General features: G+C 42.4%; 1 protein-coding gene across 3 annotated transcripts in view; it reads right to left on the minus strand.

Annotated features, from left to right (window-relative positions):
- LOC127622886 (spectrin beta chain, non-erythrocytic 4-like) overlaps positions 1–19,415 on the minus strand; it is a 119,587-nt gene that overhangs the window by 63,426 nt on the left and 36,746 nt on the right. For all 3 annotated transcript variants that reach the window (XM_052097019.1, XM_052097018.1, XM_052097017.1), the window contains exons 9-17: positions 19,253–19,370; positions 18,720–18,878; positions 18,192–18,494; positions 17,736–17,886; positions 10,973–11,843; positions 9,923–10,060; positions 5,684–6,440; positions 1,990–2,192; positions 1,024–1,114 (exon numbers count right to left, since the gene is read on the minus strand). In XM_052097019.1, coding sequence (XP_051952979.1) covers positions 1,024–1,114; positions 1,990–2,192; positions 5,684–6,440; positions 9,923–10,060; positions 10,973–11,843; positions 17,736–17,886; positions 18,192–18,494; positions 18,720–18,878; positions 19,253–19,370 — 2,791 coding nt within the window. The remainder of the gene's footprint in view (positions 1–1,023; positions 1,115–1,989; positions 2,193–5,683; positions 6,441–9,922; positions 10,061–10,972; positions 11,844–17,735; positions 17,887–18,191; positions 18,495–18,719; positions 18,879–19,252; positions 19,371–19,415) is intronic.

The raw sequence follows: 19,415 nt of genomic DNA on the forward strand, positions 1-19,415 counted from the left end.
CCTAGATGATATTTGCAGAGCAGCGGGCTGGGCTACACCAACGCTTTTGCGAGATTCTACAATCTCCGGGTTGAGCTGGTCTCGTCCCGTGTCTTAGCAGGACTGAACGGGTAAGTCCGGGTCGACCGGCCTTGTATACCGCTTGCGCCTAGCACCTTTCAACTCCCTTAATCTGAAGATGTGCCTTGTTGATTCCCAGCAGTGTTCACAGATGTGTTCCCTGGTTGATTTCCTCCTAGCTCTGCGGAGAGTTTGCGGAGAAAATCACTGCCAGCCCAGTACTTGTGCTAACTACACCCCGTACTGGGATAGGTGCTCCGCATGTATTGGTTCCCCATAGGCAACCCCTTTTGACGTATATTCTGCTGAAAAACGTTTCCCTGTTCGCAAACTGCATCTTCCTTGGGCAGAGATCCCTCTGCCCTAGTCTCCATGCTCGTAGAGCCTCCTCCCCCATTGGGCAGGACCTACCATGGGACTTCTCCACATGACATACTTCAGACTAGACTCAGCAAGACCATGTGATGTATTTCAACTTAATACTCCCCACCCCTCTCTGGGTGGGGTGTGGTCTCCGCGGTGTCTTCCTCTGTGTCCACAGCAGTCTGCCCATCTCGCACTGCCGATCCACGTAACCCAGTTCAGCTAGTTGTGGCGTTTTTGTACGGGACCCTTAGTGTCACTACATCGACACAACATCTCGTTCCCTCCATCAGGGAATGGAGGTTACGGAAGTAACCAGGATGTTTTCATGATAGAAATACTTGTTGTACAATATTTTATAGTAGTTATGTATTTTATAATGTCCCCTTAAGTGCAAATCTGTTTAAAAAACATGCAGTTTGGAATATCACCAATAAACTGTAAAACTGACAGTAGAATCCACCTGCAAGCACCTCTTGGTTTAAAAATTATTTCTCACATACATTCTAAAATTAAATAAAATTAATATAATAAGTATGACACTGTTATTGTGTCTTAAGAAAGTGTAATAAAGTATCGTACTCAGTTTGTACAACTTACCTCATGGCAGTCTTGTTGAAACCTCTGGAGTTCCCACTGGTCATTCAGTTTCTGAAGCCACTGCTGACCAAGTTTTCGATTCTGGTTCCCTCTGTGAGGCACACACACATACAGTAACAATTAGAAAGCCTTTCATTTCTCAGAATTATTTTTAACTGTGTTTAATAGCAGGGCCTTAGTTTAAAACATAAGGTTGACTGGCCCGTAACAGACCGTAACAGACTCCATACATCCAAAACATCCTGCAGTTTTCGCTAACCTGATATTCAACTTTGCTCCCAAACTAGGGTCCCCTCAATTAATCTCTGCAATTTAAACTACTGGTTTTACCTATATTGGCCACCAGCACAATATATAATTTCAAAATGAAAATCACAATAATCCGTTTTTTGCAGATTTGTTTTTGTTTGTTTTATTGGGACAAACATATCAACTGTGTATAATGTGGGGATTGCAATGATATTTACTAGTTAAGGCAGTTATTAGACATTTTTGCTATTTCAACCTTCTGAATGTAACAGGTTTGGCACAAAACAAGTTTTCAAAAATAAATGTAATGGGTTATTAATATATATTATTTACAAAGCACATGATGCTATCAGAATTTATTTTTATCGATTAAAATTACAGGTGAACTGTGAGAATTTCAAGCTTACTGTTGAAATACTGTGGCGATTTAGGCTTAGTTACAATAATTAACTATTGGTACAATCTGTAAGGCTGTAATTGCAAACCACATATAAAGGTTTGGGGTTAGTAGTTAAAAAACGACTGTTCCCCTTACAGTCCTGGTACTGTACTTTTGGCCTAATGTGAGAAAATACGATTTCTCAAAGATTCTTGAAAATTTGGCAGTAACCTTTTCAAATAAAATTGTAAAAATAATAACACAAAATCCTGAAAGTTTCATGAGAATGATGAAGCTCTGTAAGGTATAAAAATCAATACAGATATTTTGATTCTGACCTGTTGGCGAGTAGGTCCACTCTCTCTCTGATCCGCTCTGAATAGATGTTGTTCTGGCTGATGAGGCTCTCTCCTGCCTCTATGACAGCTTTAATGCGGTGCAGGTTGAGTTCCATGGTGGTGGTAAAGTCCTTGTGTTTCTTAATAGCTGCCTCCACTGCCTCCACTGTGGTTGGGAGCTTCACATGGGCTAACGCTGACTCCTAAGGACAGGAGGGTGGGTAAGGACAGGGTGAAAAACAGAGAGTGCATCAAAAATTATGCTTGTGGATCAGTTACACTACAAGCATATATCCATAATGAATACAAGCCATTGTTGGTACTGCAATAACAAACAATCTGAAAAAACACCAATGCTCCATATACGTCTGTGGTGACTCCACACAAAATTGTCTAACACAAAGCTAACTGAACCTGTCCTGTCTTCTGTTTTTGTTTTGTGCAAACATCCAGTAATCTAATAATTTGCCAGCTATACAATGCTTTAACTAAACAGTATTGTGGCAAATTACAATGGTAGTAAATGATTACATCATAGGTATTTCACTGAATGCCATGGTATTTCAATGGTAAAAGTCACAAACATGATATTGCCATGGTACATGACCAAAATAGATATATGGAATTACCATGTTACATATCTATTAAATGGAATTACCAAAAAAAAAAAAACGTAATTACAAAACAATATGATATTTCCTTGTTAGATGTCCAAAGGAATAGCATTACCATGATACATGGCCAAAATTACCATGTTACATATTGATTACATGAAATAACAATGGTAAAAGTAAAAAACAACAGCAATATGATATTACCATTTCAGATGTCCAAAACATGGTATTATCATGGTACATTTTAAAACAGTAATAGTATTGCCATGGCACATGACCAAAACAACAACAACAAAGTTTTACCATGTTACATATACATTACATGTAACTTTAATAATACAAGTAAAAAAAAAAAAAAAAAGAAAAACCTGATATATGTCTATGGTATTATAATGGTACATGTCTAGATTTTCAGAATACATGTTCGAATTCCAAAGCTTTACCATGAAACCATGTCCAAAATTATGTTAATACCATGGTACTTGTTACTTTTTTGTGTGTGATGGAAGCAAAATAAACATTGGTAATGATTCTGTCCTTAAAAACCTAATCTTCAATTGTTCAGTTCTACTGACAATGTTCCCATGCAGAAGTGCTCAGTGCAAACCAGCTCACACTCAGTGGCATGTATTAAATGAGGATATAGAGGGTTCTTATTCTGTGCCTGCAGGCATCAGCCATAAGCCACTCCGGCTTTAAGCAAACCAGTACAGGCGCAGCTTATGACATACACCCAGACAGGGCTGATGAAATGCATGTCCTTTGACATTTAAACAGCATTTAAGATTCTTTTGCCCCGACATAAAGGCAGCAAATGTCTCAGAATAAAAACTGAGCAATGACCTATAACTGCCCTGATGCCAATGACATTAATAGATGTGACCCCAAGCCTTCACTCAGATGAACTCATCTGCTAATTCCCTGCTAAATCTGAACCCATAGGAAAGAAAAATAACAAATAAGATGTCTTTAGATTTTTTTTTCTTCTTTATTTTTGTGTAGCAGCATACACATCAGCACATGTTTCAAAACAAAAGTAGTTGTATTTTTCCTCTGACATCCAGTTTTTATATATATATATATATATATATATATATATATATATATATATATATATATAATATATAATAATCCAATATAATACCAAAATGAAAAAAAAAAAAAAAAAAAACACAACACATGGAAAGTGTGTACAAAATAGTCCATACTGAAGATTGGTACTTGAGGATTCTTAGTCTGTGGTAGCGACTGCGGGAGAGAGTGAGTACGTTCCCAATGCATGGTATTCCCCTAGGTGTGCAAGGGTAGCGAAAAAAGTATGCAGGCTCTCTGGCTATGTACAGAGTATGTACTTAAGGGCTAATACACAAACAACCAAGCAAATAGATACGTTTACCTTAAAGGGTAATTTGTTCAATACCTCCACAAAATCTGGTCGTAATTGACTTACATATTCGACCCACATGGTCCAGATTTTAATAAACACATTTTTCTGAAGACGAAGGGGAAAAGTAATCTTTTCCATAACATAAATGTAATTTACTATATCATCCACTCTCGTATTGTGGGGGGTTCAGGAAGCAATTAACGCCTTGTGAGCGCCTTTTTAACAGCCGTCGTTAAAATACAAAATAAATATTCATCAGGCCTTCTTGCCTGGAAATCAGCATTTCCTAAAAATAATGTGGAAAACTGTAAAGGCAGGACAGTGTTAAATATGCTTTCCAATGCTTTATGAAGCTCCGCCCAGAAAGGTTTTATCACTGGACACTCCCAGAATATATGCCAGTGGTTGGCTTCTCTAAATCCGCACTGTCTCCAACATTTAGTAACCCCCCAATAGGTGCTTTCTGTTTTGGTGTTATAAAAAATCGGATAAGGCACTTCCACCCGAACTCCCACCATATGTGACAATTAGTACATTTCCATGGGAGTTTACATACATCAAGCCACTCATCATTTGATATGAGAAAATTACCTTCTTTTTCCCATTTTTCTTTAGAGTGGGATTTTTTTTTATCCTAAGGGCTTTATAAAATGTAGATTATAACACCCTTATTTGGATCTTCTTGGTAGGCACCTATAAATATCCTCAATATTGGGTCATCAAGGTCTGTTTTATTTTTAATGTTATGTTCAAAATGATTACGTATTTGAAGATATCTATAAAAATCAGATTTCTTAAGGCAATATTCTTTCTTCAAGCTTTCAAAGACTTTTAAGTGTCCCTTTTTTGTAAGGGAGTAGAATGTTGTTATTCCTTATGTAATCCAGGATTTAAATCTATGATCGATTATATTAGGCTTGAATTCAGGATCATTGGCACACCACTGAATTATTTGTAGTTTATGAATCAGATTATATTCTTCTCTTATCGTATTCCAGATTTTAAATTGGGCTTTAATCCATGGGTTTTGCACCTTATCTATAAATATTCGCAAATTTGTATATGCTAATACTGCGTAAATTGGGGGATCATTCATTACTGAAAGTTCCATATCTTTCCACCTTGCATGATATGTTGGGTTACATATATCAATGAATGGTTTAGTTTGAGCTGCATAAAAATAATCCCTAAAATTAGGTAATGCCATTCCTCCTACTTCCGTTGGGAGCTGTAGAGTTTTGAATTTGACCCTGGGTTTTTTACCTTGCCAAATTAATCTGGAAATTATTTTGTTCAATTCGGACCATTGTTTTGAGGAAACTTCTACAGGGAGTGCTTGAAATAATTAGAGATATCGTGGAAGGATGTTTTCATCTTTACAGAGTCAATTCTATGACTGAGGCTAAGGAGAGAGAAGGAATTCCATCTATGTATGTCACTTTTCATATTTGTTATATCTTTCGATTTTTATCCTGAGAAAAAGACTGCCGTAATGTCATATGTTTCTTATAGTGTTTCAAAAAAAATAATGTCTCAAACTGTGTTGCTTAAGGTGTAGAAATTACATACACTTACCATTCTTCTAAATAAAACAAACACAAACATTTTACCATTTTGTATGATCCAAAAAATATATTTTTTAAATGTTATGCATCAGTTGTGCAATTGGCATTAGTGTGATGATAGGCTTCACCTGGTTATTGAGGAAGGCCTCGGCCTGCTTGACATCCCTCAGGAAGAGATGAAAGATATGAGCTTGCACCAGCACCTCTCTTCTGCTCTCCCACATCTCCAGCAACTTGTTCCAGCCCACGTCCAGCTTGTGCAGCCACTGCTGCAGGGCTCCATGAGGTAATGGGGCTTCCTCGGACTCCAAGAAGTCGTTCACAGCCTGAAGGCGCTCATAGTCCTCTTCATATCTTCCTATCTCCTCCTTGAGCATGGCGTGTTGGTTTATTAGCCGCTCTGCATCCTCTAAAACATTGGGAAGCTCATCTGAGGCAGCAGCAGTTTGGGTTTGCACTAGCCAGGTGAGGAACGAGTCCAAGTCTTGAATGAACTGTTGCAAGCGACCAGCGACAGTTAAGGAGTCCTCACAACCTTGCAACGTCTGTTTCAGTTCCTCCCACTCCACGCTGATGCCCTCGAAGGGAACCAGGATGTCCACTGTCTTGTCTGGATGTGATGTCACAAGTTGCTCTGCCTCCTCCTGGAGGTGAATGAGTTTGGGCTCGAGAACCGCAAGAGCACCCTCCATGGTGGAGAGCCGGCGCTGCAGGGCCAGCACACTTCCCAGGTCACTGCCCACATACTGTGTGGCATCTATGGCTTTCCGCTTTTCCTGAATCTGGGATTTAATCTCTGTGCATTCCAGTAAGTAGTTCTGAATTCGTAGGATCGAGTCCATGTGATCTTTCTTCTGCTCAACCAGCTCGACGATGCGGTTCCACCTGTGATATGTACAAATAAATAATTTTAGCAATTTTTTTTATTGTCTGTATTTCATTTGTCATTGTCTGTAGTGATTGAAATAAAATACAAATTGTAAAGACCAAAAATGTTTTGTCTTTAAGTCCATGTCTGTTAGATTTGAAATCATCTTTATGCTAGTGTACTCCAAAAAGTTGACGTACTTTTAGCAATTAAACACATTTTCAGTGGACTTTACAGAAATAGTTCTCCCAAAAATTATTTTATTCACGACACCATAATGAATTTTTAGCGCTGTTTACATTATTTTATCATTGATTTTTTTTTTTTTTTTTTAAATGAATTACCATTTAAAATTCAGTCTCTTCATCATACAAAGTTATCGCATGCCTTTAGAAGACTTGGGATACGTTGGATTATTTTTTCACACTTTTGGGTGCTTTTTTAAAGGTGCACTCAGTAACTCTTTGTTCATGTCATTTTGGACTTATAGTGACACCTAGTGGTGTGGATGCAGCTTCATTCAAAATCAGCAGTTCCCCTTCTGTCACTCACACAACTTTATGTCGTTTGCCCCCGTTTAGTTCCGAGATGAGACCAGCTCGCCTCATGGCCAGCTTAATGTCTCTTTCGGGGCTTGCGAGCAGGATGAGTTCTCGAATGCTGCATCAGAGAGCACATCCCGGAAGTGCACAACAAACTGACGAAGTCATGGAGGGCACCTTTTACTGCCTGATACCGACTTCCAGGTTCATCCGCTCTCACTACCCTCGACGGTGGGGCAGCCCAAAGGTACACGGAGGTCCCTCAGGAGGATAAGGCTGCTAGGGTGTACCTATGCCCCCTATGCGTGCTTTTCTCATCTATCTGTCTATCGCACGCAGAGCTTTAGATGCTCTGAGCAGCTCTTTGTCTGCTTTGGTGGACAGCGGAAAGGGAACACAAACAGAGGCTTGCCCACTGGATCATGGAAGCCATCGCATTGGCCTACCAGACCCAGGCTGTGCCCGCCCCTTGCGGGTTTGAGCACACTCTACAAGGAGTGTGGCAACCTCATGGGCACTGACCAATGGCACCTCTCTGGCAGGCATCTGCAGAGCAACGGGCTGGGAAACCCCCAATACTTTCGTGAGATTTTACAATCTCTGGATTGAGCCGTTTTCGTCCCATGTTCTTTCAGGTACCCCCCTCTCCTGAGGTGAAAACATGTGCTTTTAACACCAGTCGAGTTCAGGAAGTCATGGACCCTGGATGTCCTTCTTCCCTAGCTCTGTGGCTTGTGAATTCAGTGAAGGAGTTCGCAGCCACATGTTGACCTCCCCTTTTTGGCAGGATGTGGATTTTCCCCCTGAAAGAATAGGAAAGGAAAAGAACACGTTCCCTGATGCATATAATAGCGTTCGATGGCCCCAGCCGAATCTAATACTCCATGCAGAGAAAACATAGAGAGAAAAGGCAGTGGCTGGTGTGGCCTGCTCCCATGCTAGTTATGTTGCTCCCCCCCTCAGGGATGTGGGGAACTACATGACATCTTTTGGGCATTGGGGGAGGTTACGTGCAGTCTAATGCACCTGATACTACGCATGCAGCAGCTTGCTTGCGCCTGCATCTGCAGTTCAGTTAACATGGTTCAGCTGTTGTGGCGTATTTCTATAGAGACTCCTAGTGTCACTACATCGACACAACTTTGAGTGAGTGACAGAATACTAGCCATGATTTGTGTGTCAATAGATCAATTTGATTATTAATAGTAATAAAGGTATTTTGCAAAGCACATTTCCAAAGCTCAAGGATGCTTTACAGAAATTAAACATAAAACATTAAAAAGAGAAACAATTAACAAATATTTAATACAAAACAATGAACAATGTGAAAGAAGCAAGCTGGATGAGAGCCAACAGAGAGAGGCTGACAGAGAAAATACAACACATACATCATGATCTGGAGCAACGCAGGCAACAATACAGTCACAGAGCAGGGGATGAATTGCATACAGCCCTTTTACACTACCAAATTCTTATGAATAGGCTTTCTTCATTTATATCGACGATGCTTGACAGGAAATTAAGTATATAATAGGACTCAGATGGTGCAATAACCGGAGAAGAACCTCAGAATAAAACTGCATTTGACCCATTAGCGCTTTGCATACACATTTTGCCAACCCAGTTGCACATAGACTTTGTGCATGCTTGGACAAAAATATAAAAACTTCATGGGCATGCATACTGACTTTGCATTTATGACATATCTCTTAAAGTAGGGCCCTAAAAGTGAGTCACTATCAACTGCTATTGTATGGAAATCAGTGATTGCGACATTCTTTAAAATAACTACTTTTGTGTTCTGCAGAAGACAGAAAGTCATACAGGTTTGGAATGACGTGAGTGCGAGTAAATAATGACAGAATTTCCATTTTTGGGTGAATTGTCCCTTTAAAATAAATTGTCAAATTTGAAAATGTACAATAAAATTATATCTAGAATGAGAATGTCCAATCCACTACCCATTAATTATATGGTAAGTATATTTGCCTTCGAATAACAATGAAAAGTAGCAAATTATGGTTTTGCTGTGCTGTAAAATAAAGGCTATAAGCTATTTAAAAAAAAAAGAAGAAAAAGCCGATCAATACATTCTGCCAAACATCATGTTTCAAAATACTGTGTCAGAACAGACAAATAACATTTGTCAAACCATTTCACGGGGACTTCAAAGGATCTGTATCATATTCATTTATCATATTCATTTTACTTGCAAGATTTTTTCTAACCCTATACATCTTGCCCGTGTGTACGGATAGTCAAACTGACTCAGTTCCAAAAATATGACAGTCTGAATCATTCTCAATCCATGGAAAACATACATACATCAAGGACCCACCCACCCAAACAAACAAAAACAACATAATACAAAGTAAATACAGAGAAAACTCTTTTAAATAGACTGTGGTAATAAATATCAAATAATACTACAGCTTGAAGAAAACACAGAGTGCATGTGTTCGGGTACGCCCATAATGTGCTCTTTTGAGAGGGGCCAGGAGTGCACTGTATGTGGCAGCCACAGCAGATGGCAGCACACTGTTAGAGGCCATTTATGCCAGGGTCGGCCTAAAACAGATCACTGGAGTTTTCACACATTTATTACAGCTTGCTAGATTCAGTGAAAGCTTGTGACACCAGCAGCCCATTTCCTATAGACACCCATGTAGAGCCATGTATTGTGTGATAATCAAGAGCAGTATCAGGAATGTGCAGGGTTTTATGGATGAAACAATTTCAAAATTATAATAAAAAATATGTTAAATTGAAAACAACTACATATCAGTGCAGGAAACTTAGTTACACATACCGTACCGGGGTAAGAAACAAATAAAAACAGAAAAACTGGCCAGAGATATTTGAATACAGCTTTGTTAAATTTGTTAAAATTAATTGTCATTTTTTTGTTTTAAACTAACTATATTGTTAAATAGGTTGCTTGATCTGGTTGGTGTTACCTGCTGTTCAGGTGGTCTTGACATCCCCTGACTTCAGTGGAACTGGGGTGGCCGCTGTCTAAAAGCTGCTGGACGATCTGATTGACATCCAGTATTCTGCCCATCAGGCTGTTCATCTCCTGGTCCAAGCTCTCAAACCTAACATAAACAGATGTGTAAGTTATTTCCCACTATGTACTATATTATAATGGTAAATCACTATAAACAGTATAATTTTTCCTCCAGGAAGTTGGCTCTTCTTCAGGGGATTTTAGTGTTGCTGAGACATTGTGTAACCTACAAAAATCATGTTCCTTTTACAAAAATTGTTTGTCTTGTCTTCCAGTAAAAAAAAAAAATGATTATATTCTCAGAGAAATCTAGCATGTTTTTGCATGCAACAAGAAAAACAATGTTCCAATGGAGTAAGAAAAATCAACTTCTTTTCCCTTTGAATTGTGTTATTTTTTCACATCCTATTGACAAATTGTTTTTCTTGATTTAAGCATAAACCCCACTAAATGTATCTATTAAATATCTATTAAAATAAGACATAATATCTTATTTTTTACTTTTCTTGTCAAGTCTTGAACATTTCAAGTCAATAAAAATCGAGCGACTGTGTACAATCAGTGGATGTGCATGTCAAGAGTGAGAGTTTAAGGAGGTCAGGAGACACCTGCATTTGTATAACTCGAGTCTGAAGGACTATAAAGACATCTTTATAGGTCTAAAATCCTGAAGAAAATGCAGTCATAGCGTGCATGTGCCAAACTTCTGTGTCTGCATGCATAGTTGAATGGAGTATAATTTGAAAAGCTGACCATTCGACTGTACACATATGCTAAGCAAACCGAAATATACTTTTACGCAAATTATTCATCACAGTGAAAAAGGTCCATTATATGGCAAAAAGCTTTGTAAAGAATCTTAAAATTCCTTCAAAGGCATACAGGTTTGGAGCAATATTAAAGTGAGCAAGTTAAGACAGAATTTCTGCTTGAACCATCCCGTTAAGATTCCAAATAGATTTTTGGTGCCACAGAAGGCAAGAAACCAATGATCTCCTACCTGTGTGCCACCACCTCTACATCCTCTAGTCTCTCTGGAACATCCATTTTATTCAGCCACTGCTCCTTCTCATCGATCCACACCTCACAGGCGTTCACCTCACTAAACATGCTATACACAGCCAGCGCATCATGCAACCACTGCTGCCGCAACACGGCGACTTCAGCCACCTCTGTGTAGAGCTGCTCCGTTTCAGTCATTCGTGCTCGCACCTCATCTAGCTCCCGATAATGCAATGGCAGACCAACCATGTGTTTTCGAAGGCCCACTACTTGCACACGGTGTTTGTCAATACTCTCTCGCACACCTTTGTGCTTTTTAAGGAGTGACTGTGTAGAGTACTCGTCATGTCCAAAGTCCTCGCTAGAAACAAGTCGGTAGGCATCTTGAAGCCAAGCTAGCACATCGTCCGTCTCTGTGCTGAATTGAAAAAAATCTACTGCCTCCTGTAGGTTACATAGCCTCTGTGCAGCCTGGTCTTCCAGTCTCTTCCACTCCGCTTTGGTCTCCATCAGTCGCTCTTGTATTCCTGCTGTACCGAAGCTCTTCTGGGTGAGGATCTGCTTGCCCTTCTTCATGGTCTGCTGAAGCAGGGCTCGGCGGGCCAGCAGTTCTCCAGCCAAAGTTTTGTGCTTGTGCAGCAGTCGCAGGACGCTGCTCAGGTCTTTTCCGCAGCTCTGGTTGGCCAAAATGGAGGTCTTTTCCCGGATCCAGGCCTCTGATTCCTCCACCTCTTGGAAAAAGGCCCATAATTCACGTGAATCTTCCAGCTCTGAGCGTCGCTTTGCAGCCAGTTGCTTTAACTCTTCCAGGCAGGTGTTCACGTGGCTGACCCGGTTACAAATGACCTGAGGGTCACATGGCTGGTAACCTGAGCAAGACAAAGAGGAAAGATAAAATTGTACAGATCAACATCAAAAAGTATTCAAAATTGTTATTTGTAGTATATTTCTGTAAATGCCTAAGAATACGAGCAAAGGATTTGATGAACAGTAATTCTACCATGGGCCATAGAGCACTCGCATGGTGCAAAATAACAGAATTGGGCATTACTGACACCTCTGAAATTATGGTTTACAACTTGTGTTTTTACAGAAGAGTGTCTGGAATTATCGGCAAGTTGACATAGGCTTGTTTGAAACACATTATTTTCTATGCAGGGTGCAAATATTGTACAAAAGGTTCAGCATTTGTTTAGTAACAATTTTATATAGGCAGATGCTATTTGCACAGTGGTACGAATAATGGTATATGTTATTTACACCTAGTGCAAATAGTGGCAGATATTACTTGCACCCCAACCATTGCCAAATAATGGTAGATACTATTTGCACCCATATTTAAATACTAACATACAGTATTGGCATCACTGTAGTGTGTTTATTGTGTTTATTTCGAGTCCCAAAGACACACTACATTTTTGTGGCTCCACCAGACTATTGGGGTGCAAATAGCTGCACTGTGTGGCAGATGCTATTTAACAAATAGACACTCAGTTTCATGTATCATCAAGCCATACAGTGTGTTCATGTACCAAAATCAATACATTGCACTTAAAGCTCACAACACAATCCACTAATACACACAGGGCATATGAGTTCTGTTTTTTCAAATGAAGTTTTTAGATTAATGCACAAATAAATGCCGGACTGTTTGTATTTTGCATGTATTTCAGGCTCTGGCTCAGTAAATCTCACACTAGTTTTTGCTATTGGCTGACTGATAATGGTAATGTAATAAAAAATGTAAACATGTAATCCATAAAAAGTAAGAGTACTCTGACTACACATATTTCATAATCTTATTACAAGTACTTGATTTTCCTAATTTGATTTTACAATCCAGATTACAAGTTCCGTTCCTACCCAATTCTGCAAATACATATATATATATATATATATATATATATATATATATATATATATATATATATATATATATATATATATATATTTATTTATTTATTTTTATTTTTTTATTATACATACAGTGTATGTCACTTGTTCCGAAACCATACAACTTCCATAAGACAAAAGGATATGTTTAGCAGAATATTCATGCTGGTCTTTTCCATATAATAAAAGCATACAGCGACCAGAGGCAGGATGAAAAAGCACCATTAAACAACCAGAAATGTCATCCATACATCTTCCCCTTCTGTCACTCACTCGACGTTGTGTCGATGTAGTGACACTAGGAGCCTCTCTTGAGAGTGTCTAGGCAGAGAACACACTGAGGCAGCATTTGTGGATGGTTCACGTTCTTGCTGCGAGAACATGACCATGGCAACGTTGCAGTCACGGCTGTCCTTCCGGGGGAAAGGCGCTGTAGCCACCCCCCGCATCGCACCTTCTACCCATGGGTCCGAGATGAGACCGGCTTGACTTAGGGTCAATCTGATGTGTCTTTCAGATGCCCCGAGCGGGATGAGAGTTTCTCTGCTGCATTAGAATGCGTCTTGGCGGACTCCGACGCTGAGGACTCGACTGGGCTGGTCCCTTCGTGTGTTCCCGCCCAGTCTGAGGCTGACACTGAGCATTGGCGAGCATTGGGCTGGACTGGAACCCTCCTTCCTCCCCTCAGCCCTTGCGGCTAGGCGATAGTTTCCTGGGCACGGGGCGCCACTCACAGCCACACCCCCCAGTTCTTTTCTTCCTGGAGGTGCACGATGAGCTGACGAAGTCGCAGAGGGCACCTTTTACTGCCCAAAACCGACTTCATCACTCGTCCGCTCTCACCACCCTTGACGGCGGTCCACGGGTACACGGAACTACCTAAGGTGGATAAAGATGTTGTGGCCCGCAAAATGCCGCCACCTGGCAGGATCGACCATCACTTCCCTCCAAGGCCTGTAGGTTGACATCGTCTCTGGCAACCAAGGCCTACAGCACCACTGGACAGGCCAACTCCGTCCTGCACACCATGGCCCTCCTGCAAGTCCATCAGGCCAAGGCGCTAAGAGATCTGCACTTGGGAATTCCTGAACCTGATGTGCTGCAGGAACTGTGCTCGGCAACCAACCTCGCCTTCGGGGCCAAGAAGGTCACGGCACGTGCACTCGGACGGGCGATGGCCACTATCGTGGTCCAATGCCATCTGTGGCTGAATCTGGTCAAGATGTGGGACACCGACAAGGCTCGCTTTCTCTACGCCCCATCTCCCAGATCGTCCAATTCAGCGTCACCGTAGAGGACTTTGCCCTGCAGTTCTCTGCGGTGAAGAAGCAGACGGAGGTCATCCAGCATACCTTGCCCTGCCGCAGCTCAAGATCCCACACCCCATCTGCTCGCCGAGGGCGACCCCTGCAGCCGTGAAACCCCAGGCAGCTCCGCCCCAGCCCGGGCCCAGCTCTCAGCCCCAGCGTAGAGCTCCCCGCAGGAGCCGGATGGCCCCGTCTCACGAACCTCCTTCCGGACATGGAAGGCTCCCAAGCGGTCCTGATATGGGCAACCCAGGGAGAGAGACATCTACCATGGAGCTGGTGTCCAGACCACTCTATCCCCCATCTTTTGTTCCTTTTCTTTGTTTGCTGCACCCCCAAGGGGCTGCGATACCCACATTATAAAAAAGATCAGTTTCCTCACTCTCTGGGTAACTTAGCCGGTGCACACAACCACCGTTCTCACGGCGATCAGACACCGAGCATTCGCAGTCAGGCCCCCATGAACGAGGACCCTCCACCTTCACGTGCCCAACTGCACCACACTCGCACATCAAGATGGCAGGTGGTGACGAGTCTAGAAGTCATTGCACATACCTCAGCACAACCACCTCGGGACAAAGCGACGCTCCCCGACGTGGCGTCGCCTGCTCCCCCCCACCCTGAGGCCCCACCTCCAGGTATGTCACACTTGATTGTCCCCTTAGTGCCCCTCACCAGGAGCTTGGATGCGTGGCTTACACTTTCCATCCCGTCATAGTGGCTGGCCAGGACCATCCAACTCAGCTTCGCGATTCAGTTCGCCAGGCGCCCGCTCCGTTTCAGTGGCATCCGCTTTACCTCGGAGCAGGGCACAAACACCCTGCGTGCGGAGATTTCAACCCTTCTGCACAAGAGCCTGTCCCTCCAGCCGAGATGGAGAAGGGATTCTACAGCCCTTACTTCATCGTACCCAAGAAAGGCGATGGGTTGTGGCCAATCTTGGACCTGCGGGCCTTACGCAGACTCCCGTTCAAGATGCTGATAAAGAAACGTATTGCGTACGGCATCAAGATTGGTTCGTGGCGGTAGACCTGAAGGACGCATAGTTTCACGTCTCAAAATTACCCCATCACAGACCCTTTCTACGGTTCGCTTTCGACGGCCAGGCGTATCAGTACAAGGACCTCCCCTTCGGGCTGTCTCTGTCCCACTGAAACTATTTCAGAGACTCCTGGGGCATATGGCATCCTCAGTGACGGTCGCGCCACTCGGGTTGATGCATATGAGACAGCATCAGCAGTGGCTTCAGACTCGAGTCCCGAGATGGGCATGATGCCACGGCACATACCGTGTGACCCTCACCCCTTCCTGCCGTCACTTATTTAGCCCTTGGAAAGACTTCTTTTTCTACAGGCAGGAATCCCCCTACAAATGTTCAGACGTGTCGTAGTTACTACAGACGCCTCTCAGTTGGGCTGGGGCGCAATCTGCAATGGGTACGCAGCTGCTGGCTCCTGGGTGAGGCCCAGCTGTGTTGGCACATCAACTGCCTAAAGTTGCTGGCTGTATTTCTTGCCCAGCTCAGATTTCAGCCACTGATCTGCGGCAAGCACGTATTGATTCGCTCAGACAACACAGCGACAGTAGCGTATATTAATTGCCAGGGCGGCGTTCGCTCTCATCGCATGTCGCAACTCGCCCGCCATCTCCTCCTTTGGAGTCAGCAGCAGCTGAGGTCACTGCACGCCACACATTTCTCAGGCAACCTAAACACCACAGCGGACGTGCTGTCACAACAGGTAACACTCAGCGGAGACTCTACCCTCAGGTGGTCCAGCTGATTTGGGCTCGGTTCGGCACAGCACAGGTAGATCTGTTTGCCTCACGAGATTCCACCCACTGCCCGCTCTGGTACTCTCTGATGGAAGCCTCCCTCGGCACAGACGTGCTGGCACACAGCTGGCCCCGGTGGCTGCTCAAGTACGCATTTCCCCCCAGTGAGCCTATGTGCACAAGTCCTGTGCAAGGTCAGGGAGTATGAGGAACAAGTCATTCTCGTGGCCCCCTACTGGCCCACTCGGACTTGGTTCTCTGATCGCATCCTCCTTGCAACAGCACCTCCCTGGCAAATTCCCCTGAGGAAGGGCCTTCTTTCTCAGGGATGGGGCACCCTCTGGCATCCGCGCCCAGACCTCTGGAACCTCTATGTCTGGCCCTTGGATGTGATGTGGAATATCTAAACGGTCTACCACCTGCCATTGTAGTAGACACAATCACTCAATATAGAGCTTCCTCTACCAGGCAGCTTTACGCCCTAAAGTGGCACTTATTTGCAAATTGGTGTTGCAAATTGTCCCAATCTGAAGACCCACAGAGGTGCGCAGTTGGGTCTGTGCGCTCTTTCCTGCAGGAGAGGCTGGAGGGGGGGATGTCCCCCTCCACCTTGAAGGTTTATGTAGCCGCCATATCGGCTCACCACGATGCAGTGGACGGTAAGTCATTTGGGAAGAACGACCTGATCATCAGGTACCTTAGAGGCACACGTAGGCTGAACCCTCATAGGCCATGTCTGTTCCACTCATGGGATCTCTCCGTTGTCCTCTCGGGCCTTTAGGGAGCCTTGAAGACGGCCCCTCTGATCACGATCTCCGAACACGTAGAATTCGGTAATATGGTACAGCTGGCCGGGTATATCGATTGCGCATAGCGCCTTTCCCCTCCACTGAGGTGAAGATGTGCATTCTACTCCCCCAGTTAAGTCCACAAGTTATGGACCCTGGGTGTCCTTCCTCCCTAGCCCTCTGCCTCCGAATTCAGCAGAGGAGGTTTGCAGCCATGACCCACCGCAGGCACCGACTTGACAAAAGGGGAATGGGCTCTCAAGAGAGTCCCCTAGTGTCACTACATCGACACAAAGTCTCGTTCCCTCAATCAGGGAATTGAAGATACAACAGTAACCGAGACGTTTGGTGTAATCCAATACGATAGATTCATGTGTGGAAAAGACTGTTGAAAAGTAATGGTTATTCACTGAAAGTCTTGCTTGTTGTCAAATCTCATAGGCATTTGCGTTTTTTCAAACTTGGTGCATTGAAATAAGCTACAAGACTTGCAAAAATCTTGATGTTTAGCACCATTGGAATCAGTTTCCTCACACAAAACTACCATTTTGCTTCAGAAGTCTTGAAATACAGCACAAGAGTTGTACGGACTACTTGTATTGTATTTTAATAGCGCTTTTTTTTTGTCCATTTTGGAGGTTGACAGCCCCAGTCAGTGGACGCTTTCATTGCATGGAAAACAGCAGCATGAACATTCAGCTTTTACTTTTGCACATTTTCCTTTTATGTGTTGCAGAAGAAAGTCATACAGGTTTGAAGTGACATAAGGGTGAGTATATGACAATTTCAATTTTTTGGTGAACTATTCCATTTAGCCGAGTGTACACCAAAAGAGTGCAAATCTATTCTGGCCCTCTTGTGGCACATTTTGAAATGTGTATTTTTGGCACACTGTATGTAACCTGCAGAGGTCTCCGGACATCACATTGGAAGAAACACACCCAGTAATGTCCATAATCTAACATCATGTCTTGACCCCAGACAGTGTCCCTCATCTTACCTTCAATTGTGGTGAATTTGAGAGCTGCAGTGTTGAGTGTTTGAACTCTATCAGCCTGTATTGTGATGTCTGCCTCCTGTAAACATTGTTTCTGGAGCATGTCCTCCACCTCAAGAAGATGTTTACCATAGTCCTTAGAGAGAAGCTTAACCTGGAGTGAGAATATGGCACTTTCATCAAGAAGTTTGTTTGATCTATTCTTCTTGATATTGAACACACAAACAATGAATGCTATAAAGAAAAGGCTATTGTTAATATCTAAAATATCTTATGTCATTTTGCTTCCCTAGTAAATGTTTCTTATTTTTTTTAATTATTTGATATTTTTACTAGTAAACAAGACAAAATACTAAGTAAGAACATACTTGTTTTAAGTGCACTGTATTATTCTGTGTATTTGTGCAATGATGACAAAGCATATTGAGATCATAAACCACTAAAAACCAGCCAGCCGACCTGCATTTCCTCCATCCAATCGATCATGTAGACCATCTCTTGGAAGGTCTTCTGTAGGGCCAGGTTCTTCTCCAGACGGGCTTTGCGTCCCACCACCAGCTCCTTCAGAAGACTCCACTGGCCGAGGATGTTCTCTTTACGTTCTGAGATACGACGGATGTCATAGTAGCCCTCAGACTCCATCTCACAAGCCAGCTCCACCACCACAGTGATGCGCTCCTCATACGACAAGATATCTGCTTCAATCGCCTCATGTTTCTTCATGGCAGCTTCTACTGCTGGCAGGTCATAGCCGAAGTTATCCTGAGAAAAAGCACAGGTTTAAAGTACTTGAAACAATACAAATCACACTAAACATAACTGAAAGTATGAGTTGTATTGAGGATTGTTTTAAAGCTTTATAAGGACAGAATGTGTCTTAAACTTGCAGTGATTTGCAAAGGTTTGTTGATCCTCAGTGTTTTGATGCAAAGTACTCAGTGGACCCTAAATATAATGCATAAGTTTCATTTGTCCTGTCCTACTTGCCTGTGAGACGAGACGTTGGTTTTCATTTAGCCAGGCCTGTCTCATGTTGGTCTTATGGTCAAATCGTTGAGCAAGAAGTTCAAGCTTTTCCTGACGAATTAGCTCTTTTCTAAGAGCCACACCCCTCTCGTGCTCCGCCTTTTCTAATCTCTCCCATGCCTTTCATGAGACAAACCAAAAAATCGTATTCAAGTTTATTACTGTCGTTCATTAATACAGATACAAATAAATTATTAAAAATATTAAGAGATTTTTAAAATAAAGTCTTTCTAAAGTAATTAGTTGGGTGCATATATAATTTTTTTATTTAACATCAAATTTAAAATGTTATTTAACATACATATATAGCATAAAAATTAAAGCCTGTTTTAAGACTTGAGATGATTCTCATTATTGTAATATAGTGATGACAACCATCTTGTCCTGATTTATTGCCAATTAAAAGCAGCAAAATTAAAAGCATTATTTAGATAAAATGCAGCTTTGTCTGACTGTGAATCCAGTTGAAAGACACATTAACTAAGCTGTACTACCTTATTGATGTCTGAGATCAGTTTCCCGTCATGAGGCACATATGGCTTCTGATTGTTAGCTCTGAGCTTACTTTGGATGGTGAAAAGCAGCACCTCCAGATTTCCTTTCTCCTGGAACCTGGAAAAACACAGAACATGCATCAATGTCAAAAATAAGCACAAC

This window comes from Xyrauchen texanus, chromosome 29, assembly GCF_025860055.1.
Source record: "Xyrauchen texanus isolate HMW12.3.18 chromosome 29, RBS_HiC_50CHRs, whole genome shotgun sequence".
Lineage (NCBI taxonomy): Eukaryota > Metazoa > Chordata > Actinopteri > Cypriniformes > Catostomidae > Xyrauchen > Xyrauchen texanus.